Source organism: Pollachius pollachius, assembly GCF_949987615.1.
Source record: "Pollachius pollachius genome assembly, chromosome: 2".
NCBI classification, from domain to species: Eukaryota; Metazoa; Chordata; class Actinopteri; order Gadiformes; family Gadidae; genus Pollachius; species Pollachius pollachius.
In genome coordinates this window covers 43,370,875-43,391,261 of record NC_136935.1, presented here as the reverse complement: position 1 = coordinate 43,391,261, position 20,387 = coordinate 43,370,875, and the positions used below count along the sequence as shown (strand labels likewise).

At 49.7% G+C, this 20,387-nt stretch overlaps 3 protein-coding genes across 5 annotated transcripts in view; 1 reads left to right on the top strand and 2 right to left on the bottom strand.

Annotated features, from left to right (window-relative positions):
- The window catches only part of LOC307070832 (protein disulfide-isomerase), a gene marked incomplete at its 5' end in the record, with an annotated part of 165,474 nt that overhangs the window by 63,492 nt on the left and 81,595 nt on the right, over nt 1–20,387 (top strand). The window lies entirely within an intron of this gene.
- Nucleotides 1,003–14,755, bottom strand: LOC307070781 (uncharacterized protein). Of its 3 annotated transcripts, none has more exons than XM_079729424.1 (20): nt 13,741–14,755; nt 13,357–13,456; nt 13,110–13,149; nt 10,793–10,834; nt 10,563–10,651; nt 10,343–10,439; nt 10,066–10,202; nt 9,766–9,938; nt 9,463–9,566; nt 8,337–8,932; nt 8,185–8,248; nt 8,018–8,078; nt 7,719–7,794; nt 7,148–7,486; nt 6,906–7,001; nt 4,779–6,795; nt 3,702–4,651; nt 3,348–3,418; nt 3,122–3,203; nt 1,003–3,001 (listed from the first exon to the last, which is right to left on the bottom strand). In XM_079729424.1, exons 1-20 carry the CDS (start codon nt 13,904–13,906, stop codon nt 2,059–2,061), a joined length of 6,243 nt encoding a protein of 2,080 aa, XP_079585550.1. In that variant the 5' UTR covers nt 13,907–14,755; the 3' UTR covers nt 1,003–2,058. The 3 variants fall into 3 exon arrangements, with proteins under 3 accessions (XP_079585550.1, XP_079585551.1, XP_079585552.1); XM_079729425.1 differs by having other exon boundaries at nt 3,122–3,200; XM_079729426.1 differs by having other exon boundaries at nt 8,361–8,932.
- On the bottom strand, nt 15,870–18,965 carry cacng3a (calcium channel, voltage-dependent, gamma subunit 3a; the record flags this gene model as incomplete). The annotated part of the gene is made up of 4 exons (XM_079758962.1): nt 15,870–16,432; nt 16,610–16,750; nt 17,125–17,205; nt 18,755–18,965. The coding sequence occupies 4 exons, from the start codon at nt 18,963–18,965 to the stop codon at nt 15,870–15,872; spliced, it is 996 nt and encodes a 331-aa protein (XP_079615088.1).

The following is a 20,387-nucleotide window of genomic DNA, read 5'->3' as shown; positions in this document are numbered from 1 at the left end:
CATTAAACTTTCCATCAGTCCATCGACACTATGCCACTTTGTACGGCCACTCCTCTCAATTAATAGTCAGGCGTAGCCTAGGCAAATGGCTGCAAGCATGTAGCCTACACGACTCAAATTGTGATTGGGAATAAGAAGGAATTGTACCTGGTTGATCTCAAGGTTTTCTTGCTTGTTAAACTATTCGGAGTCACAGCGCCTTTTAGCGTTCACAACGTGGCACTGCACACATTTCCGGTCACGAACGCAAGGTTTGTTTAAAACATTCGTCCCGGGGGAATAAAAGCTTCCTAGAGCGCAACGACTCGCCTTTTTAACTCAATGAATGTTTGAGGACGCCATGGCCTCATAAACTGTATGCTTGTTATAGTTATGATTATAGTAGGCCTTCTGTTTACCCCGAGAATATATCCAGTTTCCCTGGGTGTCTCCCTGTGCAATTTCAAAGGGTTTATGATCAGCATTTTGTAATGTGGACTCTTTGTAGTCTCAAAAATCAGGCTTTAGATATTTCTATTTATATTAGGACTGCTTGGTCCGAGAATAGTCTCTGTAACGGAGCCTTATTTGGTTAAAACAAATAGTACCAATAATATGAAGTCATTTGCTAGAGGTTGGTATACAATAAGTGATGTCAGTTTACTTCAAAAAAGGTTTTGCTCTGCAAATTATTTTTCTTGGCAATTAGCCGTCCGTTTGCTCGCAATTTACCAGACCGCCGAAGCACTTCGGATACATTATGTCCAATGGAGGTTCTCAGTGATGACATAATTAAACTTTGAATTCACAAACGCTAAAATTAGACTGTACTTGGGGAAAAACAAGAGAAAAAAGGAAAACGTTACCCTGAATTCACCCATCTGTGTAATCAAAAAAACATTTCCGCCTGAAAGTATACTACTACATGATCAAGGTTACCCAATTCATACCACAATTAAACATTTAACGTTGCTTTAAATCAAATGACAGCGAATAAAATGACACACAAAAGACACATTGCATTTTTAACCTTCAAGTTTATTACCTAAATAAAAAAAACAGAACAAATCGTGTAGAAGTCATAACATCTTTAATTAAAAAAAAGAATAAAGAACCGTCATTTCAATTTGAAGCAAAGAGATCCTCAGGCACCCCTTGTTCCAGTCACACAAGCTCATTTAGGCTACACACACACACACACACACACACACACTTCGTAGTACGCACACCCTGTGGCATTCACATTGTGATACAAACTACTGCAACTTTGGAACGACAAAAAAAAAACAAAAAACATGCACAGTTCATGAACACACCCCCTGATCTGGGGATGTGTCTCAGAGCCAACCGTCCCCAAAGTCAATCAAGTGGCTCGACGTAAGGTGCATAGAGGGGGGGGGGGGGGGGGGGGGCATCGCGGATTAGGCAATAGCTCAACGCTATTTACAAGATCAACGCTGCAATGGACAACGACGCGGTAATGCCCCCCCTCTCAAACACATCCCTGAGTATGCTGTCCGTTCAGACACCCGGACCCTGGCGGCCTCCAGCCAGGGACCCTGCAGCGGTGCTTTCCTTCAGCTCCGCCAACGGCCGCTGGTTGATCGCTCAAACCCGGGCACCGTCGGAGACCTCCACGCAATCAGGACCCCAGTGGGTAGGACTCACTCAGAAACTCTTTTCAAGACACGCTCCAGGTCGACAAATGCAATAAGGCGCCACTGGCCCTATACTCTTTCACATCAGTGCTTCGGATTAAGAGGTGTGGGGGGGGGGGGGGGGGGAGGCAAGTGTTCTGTGTAGGTAGCATCTGAGGAAGTCTCAATCAACATAGGAGACTAAAACGAGGAACAGACGCTCTTTGTCTTCTTGCAAAAGGCAGGGACACAAGTGTTCAGGAGCACAGTGCCAGGCCAGCCGCACGACAGGTTTGCATCCAAGGAGCAGCCTGATGATTGGGGGGGGGGGGGGGGGGGGGGGGGGGGTTGTTGTTAACTACATGCACCCTCGCCAGGTGGAGATGAAAAACCCTAGTGGGCAGTAGTGGCGAGGGGGGCTTGGACAGGCGAGCGGTGGCGGCTACTCTTGGGGTGTCTTGCTCCCGGCCTCCTTGCTCTTTTTATGCTTCTTCTTCTTGTGCTTGTGCTTGCGCTCCTTGGACTCGGCGTCCTCCGGTGCGTCCTGGCCGCTGTGCTTCTTGTGCTTCTTGTGTTTCTTGTCCTTCTTGCGTTTCTTCTTCTTCTTCTTGTCGCCCGTGGCGGTGGTGGCCACCGAGCCGCTGGCGTTGCTGTGGGCCGGGCTGCCGGAGGCGACGCTGTGGGAGGGGCTGGCGCTGACGCTGCCGCCCTTCTGGGGCTCGGAGCCCTCCCCCTCGCTGTAGTCCGGCACGAAGGCCGCCTCGTCCGTCTCGCGGCCCAGGTCGGAGCACAGACGCTGTCTCCTGGGCTCGGGGCCTCGGCTCTCCTCCCGGCCGGCTCCTCCCGGGGCCCGCTCCTCCTTCGCGGCAACGCCTTTGGCCTCCTCCCTCTCGCCGCTGCGTCCGTCCGTCCGGCCGTGTCCTCGGCTCTCGTCCCGGGGGGCTTTGGCCTTGACCGCCTGGGAGGTCTTCACAGCCTTGCCCTCCTGCTTTACACCTTTCCCCGTCGTCGTTGTTGCGGCCGGCGTTGTGGTCTTCTCCTCTTTGGCGGCCCCTCTCTTCTCCTCCTTGGGGCCGTCCCTGGCCAGGCTCTTTACGGGTTTGGGGGCATCGGGGTGCTTTTCCTTCTCTCGGCCTCTGGGGGGCGACGCAGGTTTCTCGGCGGGCGCGGCCAGTCCGTTATCGGGCCATTCCTCTTCGTCGTCTCGCTCCCACTTGGAGCGAGGCGGGGGCTGGATGAGGACCTCGACGCGCCCTGGACTGGGCTCCGGGGTGGGGCTGTGTTTGCGGCCGTCGCCGGGGCTCTGTGACCGGGGGTCAGAATCCTTGGAGCTCCCGGACCTCTGGTTCTGATCAGAGTCCGACCTCCCCGTCTCGGCTGGCCTGCTGCGTGGGGCAAAACGGGGAAGGGTTCAGACTCATCGTGTGGACGAGCCAACGACCCCGGACGCTCAAATTTGTTTCATCTTTAAAATAGGGTCAAGAGTCGCGAAGAAACTCACTCACCTGCCAGAGGAGCGGCTAGTCAAAGCCTTGCGGTTCACCCTGGATCTGCTCTTTGTCGCTGAGGCGTCGCTGCCCTTCCCTGCTGGGGGAGGAGGAGGAGTGGGTACAGAAAGATGACACTGGGATTTAATCAACGTTCCAAACAGGCTACCATTAAATAACATCCTCACAACCGCACGGGCAGACGTGAACGCACACACACACACACTTCTTCCATCCCAATTACCTTCTCTGTGAGCAGCAGCTGGCTTCTCTCCAGAGGTCCCCGTCCTCTCTGCTCGGTCTTTGGAGACACCCCTGGGGACAGGGAGGCAGATAATTACACACACATTAACTATCTGTATTTACATACCAAGCAGGCCCTCATGTCTATGGGGCCTAGAGTCCTGAGATTAGTGCGTTTCGAAAAGGTTCTGGGTCCGATCCCCAAAGCCCGCAGTTTACCCGTGGGCATCCCTGAGCAAGAAGCCTAATGACCTGGATCTGAATTAACCCTTCGGATCGAAGTCGAATCTTCTAAATTACTCACTAGTAATGGCCCATTAAAAAGGAGCTCATCACGACTCCTAGCAACGCTCACCTGTCAGTCTTGGGCCCCTTCTCCGACGACTCTGCGTCCTTCTCCTTGGAAGGCCGGCGTGTCTTCTCCGCGGGTTCCGCCGGCTTCCTGGCGATGGCCGACCGCTCTGCGATGGTCATCTTGTCCACGGAGACGGATCTCGCGACGGCACCGCTGCCGCCAGGGTTGCTTTTGTCAGTCTTCACCAGCCGCTGTCCGTCGGCGAAGTCCCTCTCCACCGTCACCGCCATCTTCTCGGCCGCCAGCGCAGCGGAGGTTTTCTCCCGGTGTCTGTCCGAGTCGGAGCTCTGGCCCCGCTCACGGTCTGGCCCACGGGATCTGTCCCGCTCCTTGCCGGATCCCGGAGCCCTCTCTCGCCCTTTGTCCAATCCTGGAAGTCTGTCCCGCTCTCTGTCCGACGCAGGGCCTCGGTCCCTCTCGCGGTCCGATCCGGGAAGTCGGTCCCTGTCTCGGTCAGATCCTGAAACTCTTTCCCTATCGCGGTCCGATCCGGAAATTCTGTCCCTGTCTCGGTCCCTATCCCTGTCTGATCTGGAAATTCTGTCACGTTCCCGGTCTATTCCCAAATTCGTGTCCCTTTCCCTGTCCAATCCAGGAATGCGGTCCCTTTCCCTGTCCGACCCTGGAATTCTATCCCGTTCTCTGTCGGCACCGGAGACTCTGTCCCGATCCCGGTCCAGTCCCATGCGTTGGTCCCGCTCCCTGCCACTCCCCGGCCCTTCTCTGGAGCCTCCCCTTTCCCGGGACACCGACCTCTCCCTCCTCCCGGTCGGCTCTGGAACTCTGGTGGGCCTCTCGCCTGTGGGGGTGCTGCCAGAAGATGCTTTGTCTGTGGCGCTGGTGGTCTTCTCTGGCCCGGCGGGGGGTTTGTCTGTGGAAGGACCCTCAGTGCTATTCTTCCTCCCCAGGTCGCGGTTCAGCTTGATCCTCCTAGGGGCCATCGGCTTCACCTGCGAGGAAAACAGACCCAAAGAAATACATCCATCAGTACAGGAACGGGTTCTGTTCACTATAACAATGGGGGTAGTGACCCCTTGTCATCACGGTGAAACAACATAACAGCGAAGGAGGTAGTACCTGGAGGTCCATTAGGGGTCTGATGTCACCCCGTCCCATGTCACGCTGGCCAACGTCTCGTTGCCCCAAGTCTCGCTGGCCCAAGTCTCGCTGGCCCAAGTCTCGCTGGCCCATGTCACCCCGTCCCATGTCGCGCTGGCCCAAGTCTCGTTGGCCCGCATCTCGCTGGCCCAAGTCTCGTTGGCCCAAGTCTCGCTGGCCCAAGTCTCGCTGGCCCAAGTCTCGCTGGCCCAAGTCTCGTTGGCCCAAGTCTCGCTGGCCCAAGTCTCGTTGGCCCAAGTCCCGTTGGCCCAAGTCCCGTTGGCCCAATTCTCGCTGGCCCAAGTCCCGTTGGCCCAAGTCTCGCTGGCCCAAGTCTCGCTGGCCCAAGTCTCGCTGGCCCAAGTCTCGCTGGCCCATGTCTCCTCGACCTGGGTCACGGGGCACTCCCGGGGTTGGCAGTATTCCTGGTCGATCCATGGCACTGGGGACTCTCAGGAGCTGCGCCGGGAGCACCATCTGGGTGTGAGGGAGGCGGTCCACCCCCATCCCGGGTACCCCGATGCACCGCAGCTTGTTTGGGGGGAGCCCCAGCAGGAAAGGGGGCCGCTCCTCCCCGGGCCTCCTGCGTTTGTCCATCTGGAAGGATGGGTGGTGGGGCAGCATCAGGAGCCCGTGCTGCATGGGGAGCGGCAGGAGGCCGGCGTTTTTCAGGGGGTCCCGTCCGCCGGGGATCTCCACGACGGGCCGCGGGGTGTCCAGGAGAACCTGGGGGGGCGGGGGGTGGATCCGAGAGGACACCAGACGGGGTTTGATCGGGACGGGCCGCGGCGCAGGCGCCTTGGCCTTGTCCTTCTTCACGACGGCCGGGATGCTGGCCTCCTCGGGCCCCGGGGCCTTGCTAGTCTTGGACGACTTCGAAAGAGGAGAAGGAGGAGGAGGAGCCGTGGCAGCGGCAGTGGAGGAGGAGGAGGAGGAGCCCTCCTTCTTTTTGGTCGGCGCTGCGTCCGACACCGCTTTTTTACCTTTGACCTTCGAGGCCTCGGTTTTCACCTTGACCTTGACCTTGGACGTCTTGTCCTTCTTGCTCTTGTCGGACGAGGTCTTCCCCGACTTGGTCGAGGTCTTCGCGGACGCAGTGGAGGAGCTCTTGCTAGTGGCGGCCTTGGCGGCGGAGCTGCTCTTGGAGGAGCTGGGGGGCGTCTTGGAGAGGTTGGGGGCATCGTCCATGGGCTCGTCCCGGACGGGGGTGGCGTCCCCTCGGTCCATGGACTGGTGGGCCGCCTCCGACTCGTCCCCGTTCTTCTTCTTCTTCACTTTCTTGGACTTGCTGCTCTTGCTGCTGGTCTTGGTCCCGGAAGAGGAGGAGGAGGGCTGGTGGAACGAGGGCGCGCCCCGGTCGGCGTCCCGCCCCCTCCGGCTCTTGCCCTGGGGGGAGTAGTCTCTGGGCGGAGGCGAGAGCCGGTCCCTCTCCCGGTCCCGGCTGCCGTGCACCCTGTGGTGCGCGGGCTGGCCGTCGTAGTCCCTGTAGTACTTGTAGTAGTCCCGGTAGTCCCTCTCCCACTGCCTGTAGCCGTCCCTTTCCCAGCGCTCGTGGGCTCCGGGGCTCATGTCCCGCCCGTCAAAGGGGGGCGGCTCCCGTGGCGGGGGTTTGCGACCGCCGCCGCCGCCGCCGCCAGCGCCTCCACCGCCGCCGGGACTGACCCTCCGGAAGCCACCGGGGGTGCGGGAACGGGACCTGGATCTGAAGGCGGCTCCGTCGGCGCCGTCCCAGCCTTGACCACCAGGGGGCCGGTAGGGCCCGGGAGAGCGCGGAGAGCCCGACCGACGGTACGCGTACGGCCTGGAGCGAGAGCGGGAACGGGAGCGCGTGCGGCCGTAGCTGCGCCCGTTGCGCCGGGAGAAGGGCGACCGGGGGTAGGACCGGTTGCGGGAGCGCGAGCGGGAGCGGCTCGGGGTGTAGGAGTACGACCTGGACCTGGACCTGGACCTGGAGAAGGGAGAGCGGCTGAACGGCGAGCGGCTGTAGGTCCGCGACCTGAGGGGGACCAGGGAGAGGTGTCACGCCACTGCAAAACCACCGTTTTTTCCCAGACAGTTTGTTCAAGCACTCCCTCGTTGTATTGTCAGTGAGTCATGTGCAATTACCTGGTGTAAGACCGCCGGCGTCTCTTTGGCGCGTTGCAATACTTCATCAGTTGTTTGTGGAAGTCTTTAGTGAACTCGTCAAGCTTGGAGGTTACCCTGATGGAGCACAGACAAGACAGACAGACAGTAAACATCCTCCACTCAGACGTTCATTACCCTTTCATTAAATCCCCTCTTAATCAAGTCATTGTTTCCATTCCAAACGGATCACCAGTCCCAGTACTCTAATCAGTTTGTCTCACTCGTCGGGGTGGTGGTGTAGATGGTGCTGCCGGTAGAACTCCTCCTTGGAGAGGTGGGGCTGGTTGAGGGGAGGTGGACGGGGGCCGAGGGGGTGCTGGTTGTTCGGGGGCATCCAGGGAGGGTTGAGGCCCTGCATCCCGGGGGGGTACATGGGCTGGGGCTGGTAGCCGACGGGGGGCGGCGGGATGAGGCCGGGCCCCGTGGAGTAGGGGGGCGGGTAGATCTGGGGGGGCGGGGGATAGAGCGCAGGGGCGGCGTAAACTGGGGGCGCTGTGTTGGGTTGGAAGGAGGCCACCTGCATCCGGGGTGGGGGGTGATCTTCACGGGGCCGGAAGTTTCTGAGAAAAGGGCGAGAGACACGGACGGCTGGTGAGAAGGCAGTGCGATGTAATTCCTGATGTTCCTTTATATTTGTATTCTCTGAATCCTTCAATTATTCCCATTTGCTTGGGCTTTTTCAATTTGTGCATTTTTTTATTTTACACCCACGGAAATGACTTGGAACACGTGCGGGGCAATAAAGCAATGCTTGATTTGTTTTTATTAGTCTACAGGGCTGGAGAAGTGTACCTGTCCCATTGTCTGGGTCCTCCTCCTCCCACAGGACCTCCTCCTCTGGGGGGCTGATGGGGCCGTGGTGGGGGACCTGGAGGGGGGAGAACAGCGACAGGGGACGTGGTGAAATCTGGAGCGTTCGCTCGGAGAGCACAGGCTAACGCTTCGATAAAATGGAGCACGTGCTTTCCCACTGGGTAGGCTGGCAGGGGGATCCATCAGCACCACTTGTGTTGTCACTAATGGAAATGTTTGTAGTGGCTAATCAAACACCTGCTGGTAAAATAGGGTACGATCTCCAGGGAGGCACTCACCTTGTTGGTGATGAAGGGGCCGTGGAGGGGGAGGATGGCCAATCAGAGGGTGGTGGCAGTTCTACAGCGGGGACGGACAGAAAGAGGGGTGATTCATTTCTTACTGACTGAGCCCTTGTTATGGCCAGTAGGTTAAACCCCTCGATGCGGGATTCCAGTTTGCCTACCTGTGGCCTGCCGTCGTGCGGCGGACCTTGGTTCATCATCATGTGTGGGTCGTGGTCCGCCTCACTGATCAAGGTAAACACACAGAGTGCAGCATATTAGCACCACCCACCGTTTGATGCGCCCCCATTAAAAGCTCTCATTTCAGACTTACTTAACGCCGTGCCTGACAACGTACCCTGGCGGGGGCGGTTCCCTCGGGCCCCCGGAGTCGTGGCGCTCCCGGGGGTCGTGGTGGTGCTGGTCTCTGGGCTGGTGGTGGTGCTGGTCTCGGGGGTCATGCCGGGGGTCGCGGTGGTCCCGGGTGTCCCGGTCGTCGTGGTGATCCCGGGTGCCACGGGCGCCGTCGTGTTCCCGGGTGTCCCGGGCGTCCCGGTCGTCATGGTGCTCCCTATTGTCCCGGTCGTCGAGGATTTCCCGGTTGTCACGGATGTCCCGGTTGTCTTGGCGATCCCGGGAGTCCTGGGTCCGCTGCGGGGCCAGAGGCGGGGTGTCCTGTCGCACAATGGCGGCGGGGGGCGGCGCAGATACAGCCGGAGGAGGCGGCACGGCCGGAGGCTGCGGTGGGACGACAGCGGCCGGGGGGAGGGCGCGGGGGGCCGGGAGGGCGCCGTGGGCCATCAGTGGGTCCTGCTGCCGGGAGGGCACGTGGCGGGGGGGCAGGGGGCGGGGCGCGGATGGCGCCACCTGCTGCAGCTGCTTGCGCCCGTGTTTGGTGTAGCCCGTCTCGTTCTTAAAGTTGTTCACGGCCTGGGGGGGGGGGGGGGGCGGGGGACACATTGGTGAGTTTGTTAAGAGGGCTGAACGATTAATCAAATTAAAATCGAAATCGCGACGTAATAGAATAAAACTATTTTCTTTTTTGGGGATTTGTTACCATTACTGACTGGAGATCAGTAAGATTTATATTTATTATTTTACAACTCAATAGTGAAATAAAGATGTTATAATATCAAGTCATCAACACATCGGCCTGGACTAAAGGAAAGAGCAGTTTATATGTTGACTGCTTCCAATGTTTTGTTGGTAATACAAAAGAATGATTTATTGCTCTTGTAGTGAATAACACAGAGGATAAGGAACTTAATAAATTAAAAGATATTGCATATTCAATCGCAATATGGGTCAAAATAATCGCATTTCACTTATTTCCCCAAATCGTTCAGCCCTAGTAAGTTAGTGAGTTTCTATACAGGGCTTCTTCAGGGCTATTTAGGGCTTCTGAATGACAATCGCGTTCAACTTCGTGGTGTGGAGAGCGGTATGGAAGAGGGAGTTACCTGACGCAGGAACTTGTTGGCGATGAGGTTGTCGGGCGAAACATCCGACTGCTTGCATGTGTAGCAGACGTGCTCCTCGGAGTCCAGCAGGCTGGTCCTGATGCCTGAGAACCAGCACAACACGCTTCATCATCAGGTGGGAACCATTTTGGAGTTTGGTGTTCAACGTTTGAATCAAAAGAACTCCACTTTGCTGATCTAATGCCAGCTCAATTGCCGGTGTTACATTTTTTAAATAACTAGAGCATTGCATGAAATGTACGTTTACAGTGTTTAAAAGAGACTGCATGAAGGGGAACTTACAATCATCACAGTAGCTGTTCCCACAGCATGGTATGACCACAGCGTCGCTCATCAGGTCGTTGCAGATTGGACAGAGCAGCTCGTCGGGTATCGGGTCAGACTCGTCCTCAGATGCAGATTGGTCCCGGGGAACAAAGGGCGGGCGCTCCTTTTTCCCCTGCGCATATGCCTCGCTAAAATAAATATAGGTCATAGGCAATTAAAAGAAAAAACAAGACCAAATCAGTTTTAGAGCAGCAAATCTGCATTTTGAGCATCCTTTCATAGATTGCGAGTGTGGGGTCTATATTTGTCACATACGCATCTATGGCAGGAATGGCATATTCTCCCGTGCTGGTCAACATAGCCCCTTTGGCGTCCGGTTCGGCTTTAACCATGAAGCTCTGGGGAATGCCTTTGCTTATCTTCACTGGTTTGGGCCCCTCCAAACTCTTGTCCTTTAAACCAAAACACAAAAGGTTGGTAACAAATCCACCGATGCGTAGAACAGCAAAGTTTCACATCTAGATTAAGCTTTTACAGTTAATGGTAGAAAGCACACATTCATTCAACACTTCGTATCCTGGGCCATATTTACCATCTGCAGGGGGCATTGTCTAATGTAGTGCCCTGTCTTGCCACAGCGGAAGCAGATGTAGTGCCCGGGTGGGGGTCCAATAGCTTTCTTTGAGTAACTGCGGGAGAAAAGCACATTTAAGTGTGTTAAAGTGTTGCAGTTAAACCAAGTTTCACCAGTGCCATATTCCAAACATGGTGTAAAAGTTTAAAATACGGTGTGTTTGTGTGTATATACTGACTGAATAGGGTCATAGTCATGGATGGATTGAGAAATCATGGCTTTAATCTTATCCTCCTCAGATGCGTTTGCGTCTGCCAGGTTTGCCGTCTGAAAACATACCAAGAGATACAGGACGGAAGGAGAAAGAAAAGGTTGACCCCCAAGAGAGACATAGGACACTATTCCCCCAATAGTGGATGTATTTTTCAATAGGGGGAATCAAGGGGAATAACCATAAGTCTACAATACCTTCGAGAGTTGGGCCAGAGACATAGAGGGAGAGGAATCGGTCTGCAGGAGAATCAGAGTATAGACATTAACGGGGGGTGATGGGACAACTACAAGACATACAGTGGTTAAGCAAGAGGGAAGGTAGACGCCCCGGCACCACCACTACAGTGCTTCAGTACTTAAGAGATGGCAGACGACCAGTACAGCACACTGTCCCCAACGCCTGGCATTCATACCCTGGAAAGAAATTCTCTGGTGGTTTAAGACAGGTCAACGACTACAGGAACCCACCGGAAACGTTATATACAGGGTTGCCAGACAGGTTTCAAAAAGGAGATTAACTATGGCAATCAAGGAGTCAGAATGCTTGTGGAGAAGGGAGGTGGTATAGCGGTTCTGGTGAGTTTCCATGGCAGATATCGTATTTGGTCGAAAATTATGTATCTAGGTATGGATACATTAAAAATGTATCCACATGCATTAACAAAAAGGTTATTCTTCCAAGTTAAAGTCTGCCAAAAATCTGTCTTCACCAATATAGACCGATATCATGCTAGGTTATACTCATGCAAACCAACAACTTAAAAAACAATGCATGAGTCCTATAAACGCATATATATCGGTGCATTATTATGTCTAGCCATCATATTAAAACCATGCAGCGTTTGCTTTGAGCATGCCAAATTACAAATGGTGCAGCTGACATTTTAAACAAATCCTACATGGATGACAAGAATTGTTTTTGCCGAAGGAGGAAGTTCCATTTGAGGAAGTTCTATAAACATTGTTGCAGCTTTTCCAGAAATAGGTACTGGTAGCAAAAGCAAATGGCGCAAATATTGGCACGGAGTGCCAGCTACCTCCACTAAAAAAAATACTAACAATGATTGCATACTTCTTAATCTATGTGCGGGTGCCTAACTAACAACGTTCTACCCTACAACACAATTTGGCAGGGTTTGCGGTCCATCCTACAACTAGAGTCTACAAAAGCACACATTTGATGGCAAGGAGATCCGAGGGGGACATTATGACTACATTTACAAAGTAATGGCTATATCTCCTTGGTGGTATGGTCTCCCATCACAAGATGCAAGACAAGAGCAGAGGGGCGGCGTTAAGGCGGTACGCTGTGGAGGGAACACACAGGGATCTGGTGCATATGGTTCTAACACGGAACCACTGAACAACTTTATTGATAGGTTCTGCAGCTTACAGCTTCCAGGACACACTACACCATACTTCTCACTGCAGTCAACTACGGAACCCCTTCACAGAGTCAGACAGGTCATTACGTTTACTGGTTATGTGCCATAAGCATTATGTCATGTCACAGTATTGTACTTTGGTTGGCCAGTTGACAAAAGCATTGTATTGCATTCTGAGAAATGAATTATGTGATGCACCAAACCAGTTTTAACATTGTACTTCAGAGAGCTGCACATATTGCAGAATTCAATTGAAGAATATAAAGTTAATGCATAGCATTTAATGTGAGATATTAAATAAATATTTACGCTTTTGAAATGTAAGCGTTATGTGTAGTCCATTTTCATTGCAAAGGATAAGATACCGCCACTTTACACACAAGACAAGAAACAATGGTAATGTTACTCGACAGGGTTAATCAGTCACGTTTAGCAAGGTAAACTAAAAAAAAATGTTACTGTGTTGTAATGGCAATGCTTCACTTACACCCCCTCAGTCACTGTGTCAACTTTAAATTACAATCATTTTCTTAACTCCATGGGATCATCACAACACAAAATAAAAAATATATGTATTTGCAAAGAAAACACAATCACAGAGTAATAAGTAATTAAACTGATTAAACTTTCCCTTTTACAAATGCCACAAATACATATGCCTGACTAAGAAGCAGGCTACAACACCATTTCAATATGAAATACAACCATAACAACAGTGTCCGCAATTGGTTAAAAAAACGTTTTTTAAAAGATAATTGTGTGACAACAGCATTATTCAAACAATTGGTTAATCAAGTCAGGACCATCTGAAAAAGCGATGGTTGGTAGACTGGTTTATTGTTTCCGTCACCAACATGGGTGCATAACAAAGAAACAATGGAGCGAACCAGCAAACAGCTTTAGACATGGGTGATTTCAGGAGAGTCCTGCTACCATGACAATAAATAACACACAGAAGAAGGCAGATCTGAACACAAATGTAGCCAAGACAGAGTGAACAAGAGAAATACACACAAATCAGTCATCATCGACAGAATGTTCTCGAGGGATAGAGAGGGGTGATTTAAGCCAAAGAGAGGGGGGATGAGAGAGGTGAGAGAAGGAGTAGAGTTGTTGGGTTTACATACTGGTCTGGACGATCCCACCATGGCCGTATCAGAACGATCTCTGTAGGGAAGGAGGAGAACATCATATCATTACATATTTTGGCAACTAGGTCCACTTGGTGTCTTCACTGACAAGACAAACCCTTATCTTCAGGGTGGATATCAGCCATTAATGGTAACGGCGTTGAGATGGTATATCACACTGGGTATCAAACGCTCAACATAAGCATAGGAGTTAAAGTTCAATAACAAAAAAGTGAACACTTACATAATGAACGTCCTGCCAGCTGGTTTCACCCCACCAATTGGAGTTCGACGAACTATGACAGATGAGTGTTTCGGGATGTGGATCTCATCATCCGTGTACTCTATGAAAACAAAAATAGAAGTCCCCATGTTCACGAATTGGTGAGTGGCACACAAGGGGGCGAAGACATTTTGCTGCAACACTAATCATTCAACAGTATGAGTCAGACCTGTTGAAAGGACGCACAATCCATCTAATAACACCGTTCGGAACCAAATGCACAGAACTTCACATTCTATGAAGCCATTCGTTTTAATTAATAAACCTGCCGATCCATTTGAGTTAAGACGATTGTCTGATTGTTTTGTTTTTACTATACATGCATATTTGACACAATAGACGTACCTTCCCGCGTCTGCGCATTGGTGATCTGCAGGTCGCAGTCTGTGGCCTTGAGACGCTCACGGGCCATGATCTGCCGTTTAAGTTCATTGAGAGTAATGTGCAACCCATCAAACGTGACTGTGTTATAGTCCAGTTTGGACGAAAACTTATAATGAACACACGACATTTTTACAAAACTTGGGAATTACTCAAGTTAGCACACAAAACACACAGTTTAATAAAGAATACAGGGCTACAACACAGGCTAGTCTTCAGCGTTATGATGCATCAACCCTTCCCTCTGAAATCGCTGAAACACAGCACAAATTCAACAAAAGTAATCCAAGAACGGGTAGTTGGCAGATGTCAACAAAGTCATTGTTGCCAATGAAAAACATTGACGTGGAAGGCAAGTGCGACAGTACACGGCGAGGTGTACTGTTATCAGTTCGTGTCAGTCCAATATAAAGCAATTGCACTTAACAAACCAAGGGAGTCCATTTGGTATCTGTTAAGCTTAAATATTTATAGGAAATTCTATCAAGTCCGTGGTGATTTGTCCATGAAACCCCGGGCCTTGCCGCAGCCGCTAGGTGAGCAGCGGGCCTAGGTCGCCGTGGGCAGTAAATGCAGTCCTTGCGGTGTCTTTCTTAGCCAAGTCCTTTTCCAACATCCCCAGTAATGAATAAGGACGTCAGATGTTAGTCCATCGATCTTCACGTCGACGTTAAGCGTTGAAACACTATGCTGAAGACAAATCTAAAGAGAGCTAAAATGGAGCCGAGGCTAGCATGGGTTAGCTCACTATAAGCCACTACAGAAGAGCGGACCACTGGCTAAACAAAAGCATTGGCTTGTATTTGAGCATGCCCGCGAAATTATCCCTCAAATAAATCCTCTCTACGCCGGGAGGGCCGATATCCTACTTGTTTTCACCGATGTTCTCCACATACGATGTATAATGAGCATGTTTCAGAGTTAATCTTTAAAACCCATTGCGACACAACACGTTGCTTCAATGGCTCCCTGCTCCTCCTCGCCGTTTCATCAAAATGGCGCAGACGTGGAATCGGAAGTCGGTGAAGGGTTTTCTTCTTCGTGGGTCGATTTGACATTAAATAAATAACAGTTTTACAGTATTTAAATATATCTTTTAAAATATGCATTATATCGATACTATAAGCTATTTTATTAGTTATTCTAATTGATGGGTTTACAATTAGAAAGGTTTCTTATTGCGTAAACTGCATTGTTGCCCTATTGGTTAAATTGACTGAACACAGAACAATGTAAAAAATATTAAAGTATTTTTGTAAAACTGTTATATAGTGAATCAATAACAAAGACATTCAAAATTATCTGGGTTTAGAGTACCACTCAACACGGTAGCGTGGCCGAGCGGTCTAAGGCGCTGGATTAAGGCTCCAGTCTCTTCGGAGGCGTGGGTTCAAATCCCACCGCTGCCAGAGTTTTTGGATAGATAGTTACAGCAGTGCCTAGAAAGTCGTTGTCCATGTGAAATACGTGATAATATGCTCTATTTCTTATCAAAGACAAATTATGTACAAGCCCACATAAGTATACAATGTTCAGGGCAACACAAAGAGAAATAGAGACTGAGAAATATAACATTTTAATGAATCTTCTATTTGCAGTTAAAGCCATCAAAAAGGATAACACGCCCAACTTAAAGCACATGTATTTGTCTGTCTATAATGAATTATGAATATAACGATGACAATCATCATCATAATTTATATCTCTGCTACTCTAGAAAAGAGTGTTGATGTGTGTTGAATTTTTATTCCATTTAAATATAATATTAATAATTAAATGACATTTAAAAAAATGCAATTAAAGCAAAGCTATTTTTTCACAAAACCATTTTAAACACTTTTCAATATTCATGCAGGTGATGTAAGGAAGATAAAATTGCACAATTCTCCACGATGGGAAACATAAGACTCACACACACAAACACACGCACTCGTGCACACACACACACACACACACACACAAATCATAATCATAGGCGGGTAGATAGTCTTCCCAGGCGTCCTCTTAACCTATCTCCTCTGCTTTCCTCTGAGTCACTTCTCAAATCTCCCCCTGTTGCAAAGTGCTCCTCACTCCCCCCTCCGCATCTCCTCTCAGACCGGCGTGGTCCTCCTGTTCACAGCACAGTTGCCCGGCAACATCTCAGTGTTAATGTGGTTCGTCTCCGAGTGGTTCACGTTGTCGACGTCGGCGGCCATATTGATTTTCACATCGTTCAGTGGGGGCGTGGCCAAGGTGTACAGCATGAACTCGGGTTCCCCGTTGCCCTTGGACTCCTGGCCGGAGAAGGGCGGCTCCCCGTCCCGCAGCGAGCCGCCGTGGAAGGAGGGCCTGGCGGCGGCCGGCTCGCCCATGCTGTGGACGCTCCTGGTGCTGTAGCGCCGGCTGCGGTTCTGGTAGTAGCGGTTGCGGTAGTAGGAGGAGCTGTGTGCGAACGGCGGCTTCATGAGGGAGGGCCGCCCGTGCGTGCGCAGCTGCCGGTGCTTCTCGATGAACACGTGCACGGCCAGCACGCCCACCATCTCCGCCAGCACGAAGGAGAGCGCGCCGAAGTAGAAGGACCAGCCGTACGAGTAGCTCTTCTTGTGGTCGCTCTGGCTGGGGTCCCCCGAGTTGGCTGATATGTACACTATGATGCCGATGATGTTGCTCAGACCTGAGGATGGAGAGGATGCATCTATTAGATGGAATACGGCCTGTATAGATATGCCTGTTTAACCTGTGTCTGTATGTGTGTGTGTGTGTGTGTGTGTGTGTGTGTGTGTGTGTGTGTGTGTGTGTGTGTGTGTGTGTGTGTGTGTGTGTGTGTGTGTGTCTCCTTGTGTAACCTGACCTGCAGAGACGAAGAGGATTCCCGCACTGAGAATTACATTATGTCTGGACTTGTAGAACTCGCTGGCGGCGACACACACGCCACCTATGAACAACAAACCCACACTGAGGATGGGGAAGAGACTGGAGGCACGCACTGCTCCTGAAGGAGGAGAGGAGAGGAGAGGAGGGGAAGGAGAGGAGAAAGGAGGAGAGAAGAGAGGAGGAGTGGAGGGGAGAGGAAAGGAGAGGAGAGAAGAGGAGAGGAGAGGAGAGGGGAGGTGAGTAGAGGAGAGGAGAGGAGTGGGGAGGGGAAAAGAGAGGAAAGGAGAGAGGAGTGAGGAGAGAGGAAAGGAGAGGAGAGAGAAGTGAGGAGAGAGGAGGAGAGGAGAGAAAGAAAATAAGGAATTACATGAGATAAGACGAGGGAAGAGGAGACAAGAGGATTAGTTACGTGAGAAAATAGTGAGATAATATATATACACTTCAACCATAAAGTATAAAGTAAGTAAACAAATAAGAATATGTGTGACTCACGTAGTAAATACTCGGCTGCATCCTGTTCATAGTCATCCTCTGCAAAGTGATCAATATCTTTGCAAACTCCACGGAATGTTCCTGAAAAGAGACAAAATCAAACATCAGTCCTCCATGTCCTGAATGCTTAGCCCGTCCATTAAACGGAAACTCCTCTGCTCCATTCAGGTCACTATCGACATGTAATACTGCCCACATTGTTTTAAAAAACGTTTAGCTCTTTTAGCATCAGTCATTACATTAAAGGCCAGTCTTGGCAATGACTCCCTGGGAGAAGAGTTACTGTAAGTCAATGGGAGTTTTTCAAGTTGAATAAAGGTTAAATACAATTATTATGAATAAAAAAGGAAACTGTCAACTTTTGGAATGCATTGTTGTGGTAGAAAACATTTTAGTTGTTTTTTTTACTGCACTTGTAGGCTAACCCAGTGTCTTTCAGTGTCAAATGGCACATGATGTCTTGTTATTCCCTGACCTCTAAAGAGGCTACAAATTTACTGAAGCAAGCTGATGGCTGATACCCCATGTTCCTGATCCAGCTTCAGCACACCAGTGTCTTTCCAAAGTACAAAACAGAGGGAGATATTGATAAACGTGGCCTAGTGTGCAGCATTGATCCATCCACATTGACTATGTGACTGTGTGTGTCAGTGTGGGAAAAAACGAACACTAAACTCTTTCTTCTGTGACACTCCACCATGGGGATAAAGGTCAAATTTAAAAATGAAAACCTTTGAGAAATACAGCAGCATATCAGTTATCACCGTGTTAACCAACATTTTATCAACACAGCACTCCAGCAACCATCTGGTTATAGTATCAGTCAGAGACGTACCAGGCTACATCAGCTATCGTTGACAAAACTGTCCAATACGTAACAGGCTATGTAGCCACCTCAAACGTTTGGTCATGAAGGCCTGATGTTATGTATGTGCCTTCCCATATATATATATATATATATATATATATATATATATATATATATATATATATATATATATATATATATATATATATATATATATAATATTAGAATTAGAAAACCCTTGTGCAATTATGCTAGCACAGCTGAAAATTGTTAAAAGGTGTGTGTTTTCATGGAAAGCATTTAATTGTCTGGGTGACCCCAAACTGTTGAACGGTAGTGTATAGCCCACTGTTACACTACCGTTCAAAAGTCACCCGGACAATTTCATGTTTTCCATTATAACTCACACTTTTATTCATCAGTTTTCAGCTGTGCTAACATAAGCGCCCAAGGGTTTTGTAATCATCAATTTGCCTTTTAACACGATTAGCTAAACAATGAACCATTAGAACACAGGATTGATGGTTGCTGGAAATGGACCTCTATATGAAGATATTCCACTAAAAAGCAACATTTTCCAGTTAGAATAGTCATTTACCACCTTAACAATGTCTAGAGTGTATTTCTGATTAATGTTTTTTTCTTAGAATAAAACCTGTGCTTTTCTTTACGAAATAAGGACATTTCGAAGTGACCCCAAAAATTTGAACGCAAGTGTATAAACAATATATCGGGTTTTTTTTTTGTGTGTGTGTGTGTGTGTGTGTGTGTGTGTGTGTGTGTGTGTGTGTGTGTGTGTGTGTGTGTGTGTCCTTTACCTACCCTCTGTGCAGCAAGTGCGCCACAGGCCGGAATGGGTCAGCACCTCTTCGTTCTTGCGGATGGTTTCGTTGTCGTTGGCGGTCTTGGAGCGACACATCCCGCGGGAATAAAGCCAGTAGTCCGTCCCCACGGCGATGGTCATGAGGCTAAAGGCGCAGAAAGCCCCCGCGGTGGTCATCAGCATCATGGTGCCCCGGTTGCCCACCCGCATCTTGACCTTCTCCCTACCGGTCCCAGAACTCAAAAAAGTTGTCCTCTCCAGTGTTCAACTTGCAACGAGTTGAAATCAACCGAGCAAATACACTGCTCGAGTTGAAATAATAATGTGCGCATTCTTTCCGGACGTGCACTTTATAAGGCGTTAAGAGTTGGTTGCTTTATTTGAAGTTGCGTGCGAGGAGAAGTTTCCGTTGAACATCTAAATCCCAGATGTAGTTTCAGAGAATGCAAGCCAAGGATCCGAGTATTTGACTGAACATCGTAAGTATCTATGCAGGAGGAAATCGAATCGAAAATTTGGAGGTTTGATGAGTGCCGCATCGGTCCTTTGCTCTGCTCATCTGATCCCGCCCTTTGGAGCGGCTGTTTGTGTTGGTGCGCTTGTTCTGTCAATGGCGGGGCTAAGCGCCCAGAGAGACGCCACCCTAACATATATAAACCACCAGCACCACGGAGAGCTCCCCCTGTCCCTCCATTGAATCCTTCTTCTCCATATTAATAACAACATTAGAGTCTCTCTGTCTAACTGGATGATCAAGAAAATTATTCCAATCGTTTGCCATTGCCAAGAAGGCACCCAGGTCATTTCAACTCACCCAAGAATGAATAGGCTTTGAAGATTGAGCAATAAATAAAAAATAAAAAAAGTCCTCAATAAATACATATCATAGCTTGACCAACACAAGCAAGGGGGACCGAGAAGTCGGTACAAAATATTTTCTCAATCTTTGATTAGATCAGATATATTACAAAATGGTTTGATTTAAAGTGTCTATGAGCATAATAAGCATGGCACACCGCATTGGAAGACGTCGCTGCCAGGAAGGTCACATCCAAAGCTCAATTCCACTTGATTTTGATCCGCTTCCTATTTTTAGGTCCACGGATACCATAACCTGAGCTCCTCTGGCGGGCTACGACCTCTCTAAGCAAGGCCAAATACTCTGGCGGAACCACCCAATTTACCCAATTTACAAATGTTTCTTTCACCTTTGGCCTGACCTCATAAGGTTACCTGGGTGATAACTGGATGATTCCATCCTTCCTGGTGCAGAAGGCTTACTCAGTCTAACATGTCATGGTTAAATTACTTAAAAGTAGCAACATATTACATTTTATTGTCTATTTGTTATAAATTCAGTAAATACATGTAAAATAATGATACTCCGAAAAAATTACGCAATCAGCTTGTCAAAATGGTGACTAAAAAGTCGTCAATCTAGCAGGGTGTATGTGCTTATGAATCAGTATTCCTCCAAAATGAAGTGAAACACAAACACAGGGAGGGGGCAGCATTATTCAAATAATTTCTTTAATTTCAATGTTATTGTAGTATCATAAAGTCTGTCTCCCACACCGAGGTAGAGACATTGCATGCAACACACATGAAGACCATCAAAGATCACTCCCTTAA

Coding starts and splice junctions, on each gene's coding strand:
- LOC307070781 (XM_079729424.1), bottom strand. CDS start 13,906: ATGTCGTGTGTTCATTATAAGTTTTCGTCCAAACTGGACTATAACACA. Junction 13,457..13,740: donor CAATGCGCAGACGCGGGAAG/GTACGTCTATTG, acceptor TTGTTTTCATAG/AGTACACGGATGATGAGATC. Junction 8,249..8,336: donor GTTGTCAGGCACGGCGTTAA/GTAAGTCTGAAA, acceptor TACCTTGATCAG/TGAGGCGGACCACGACCCAC.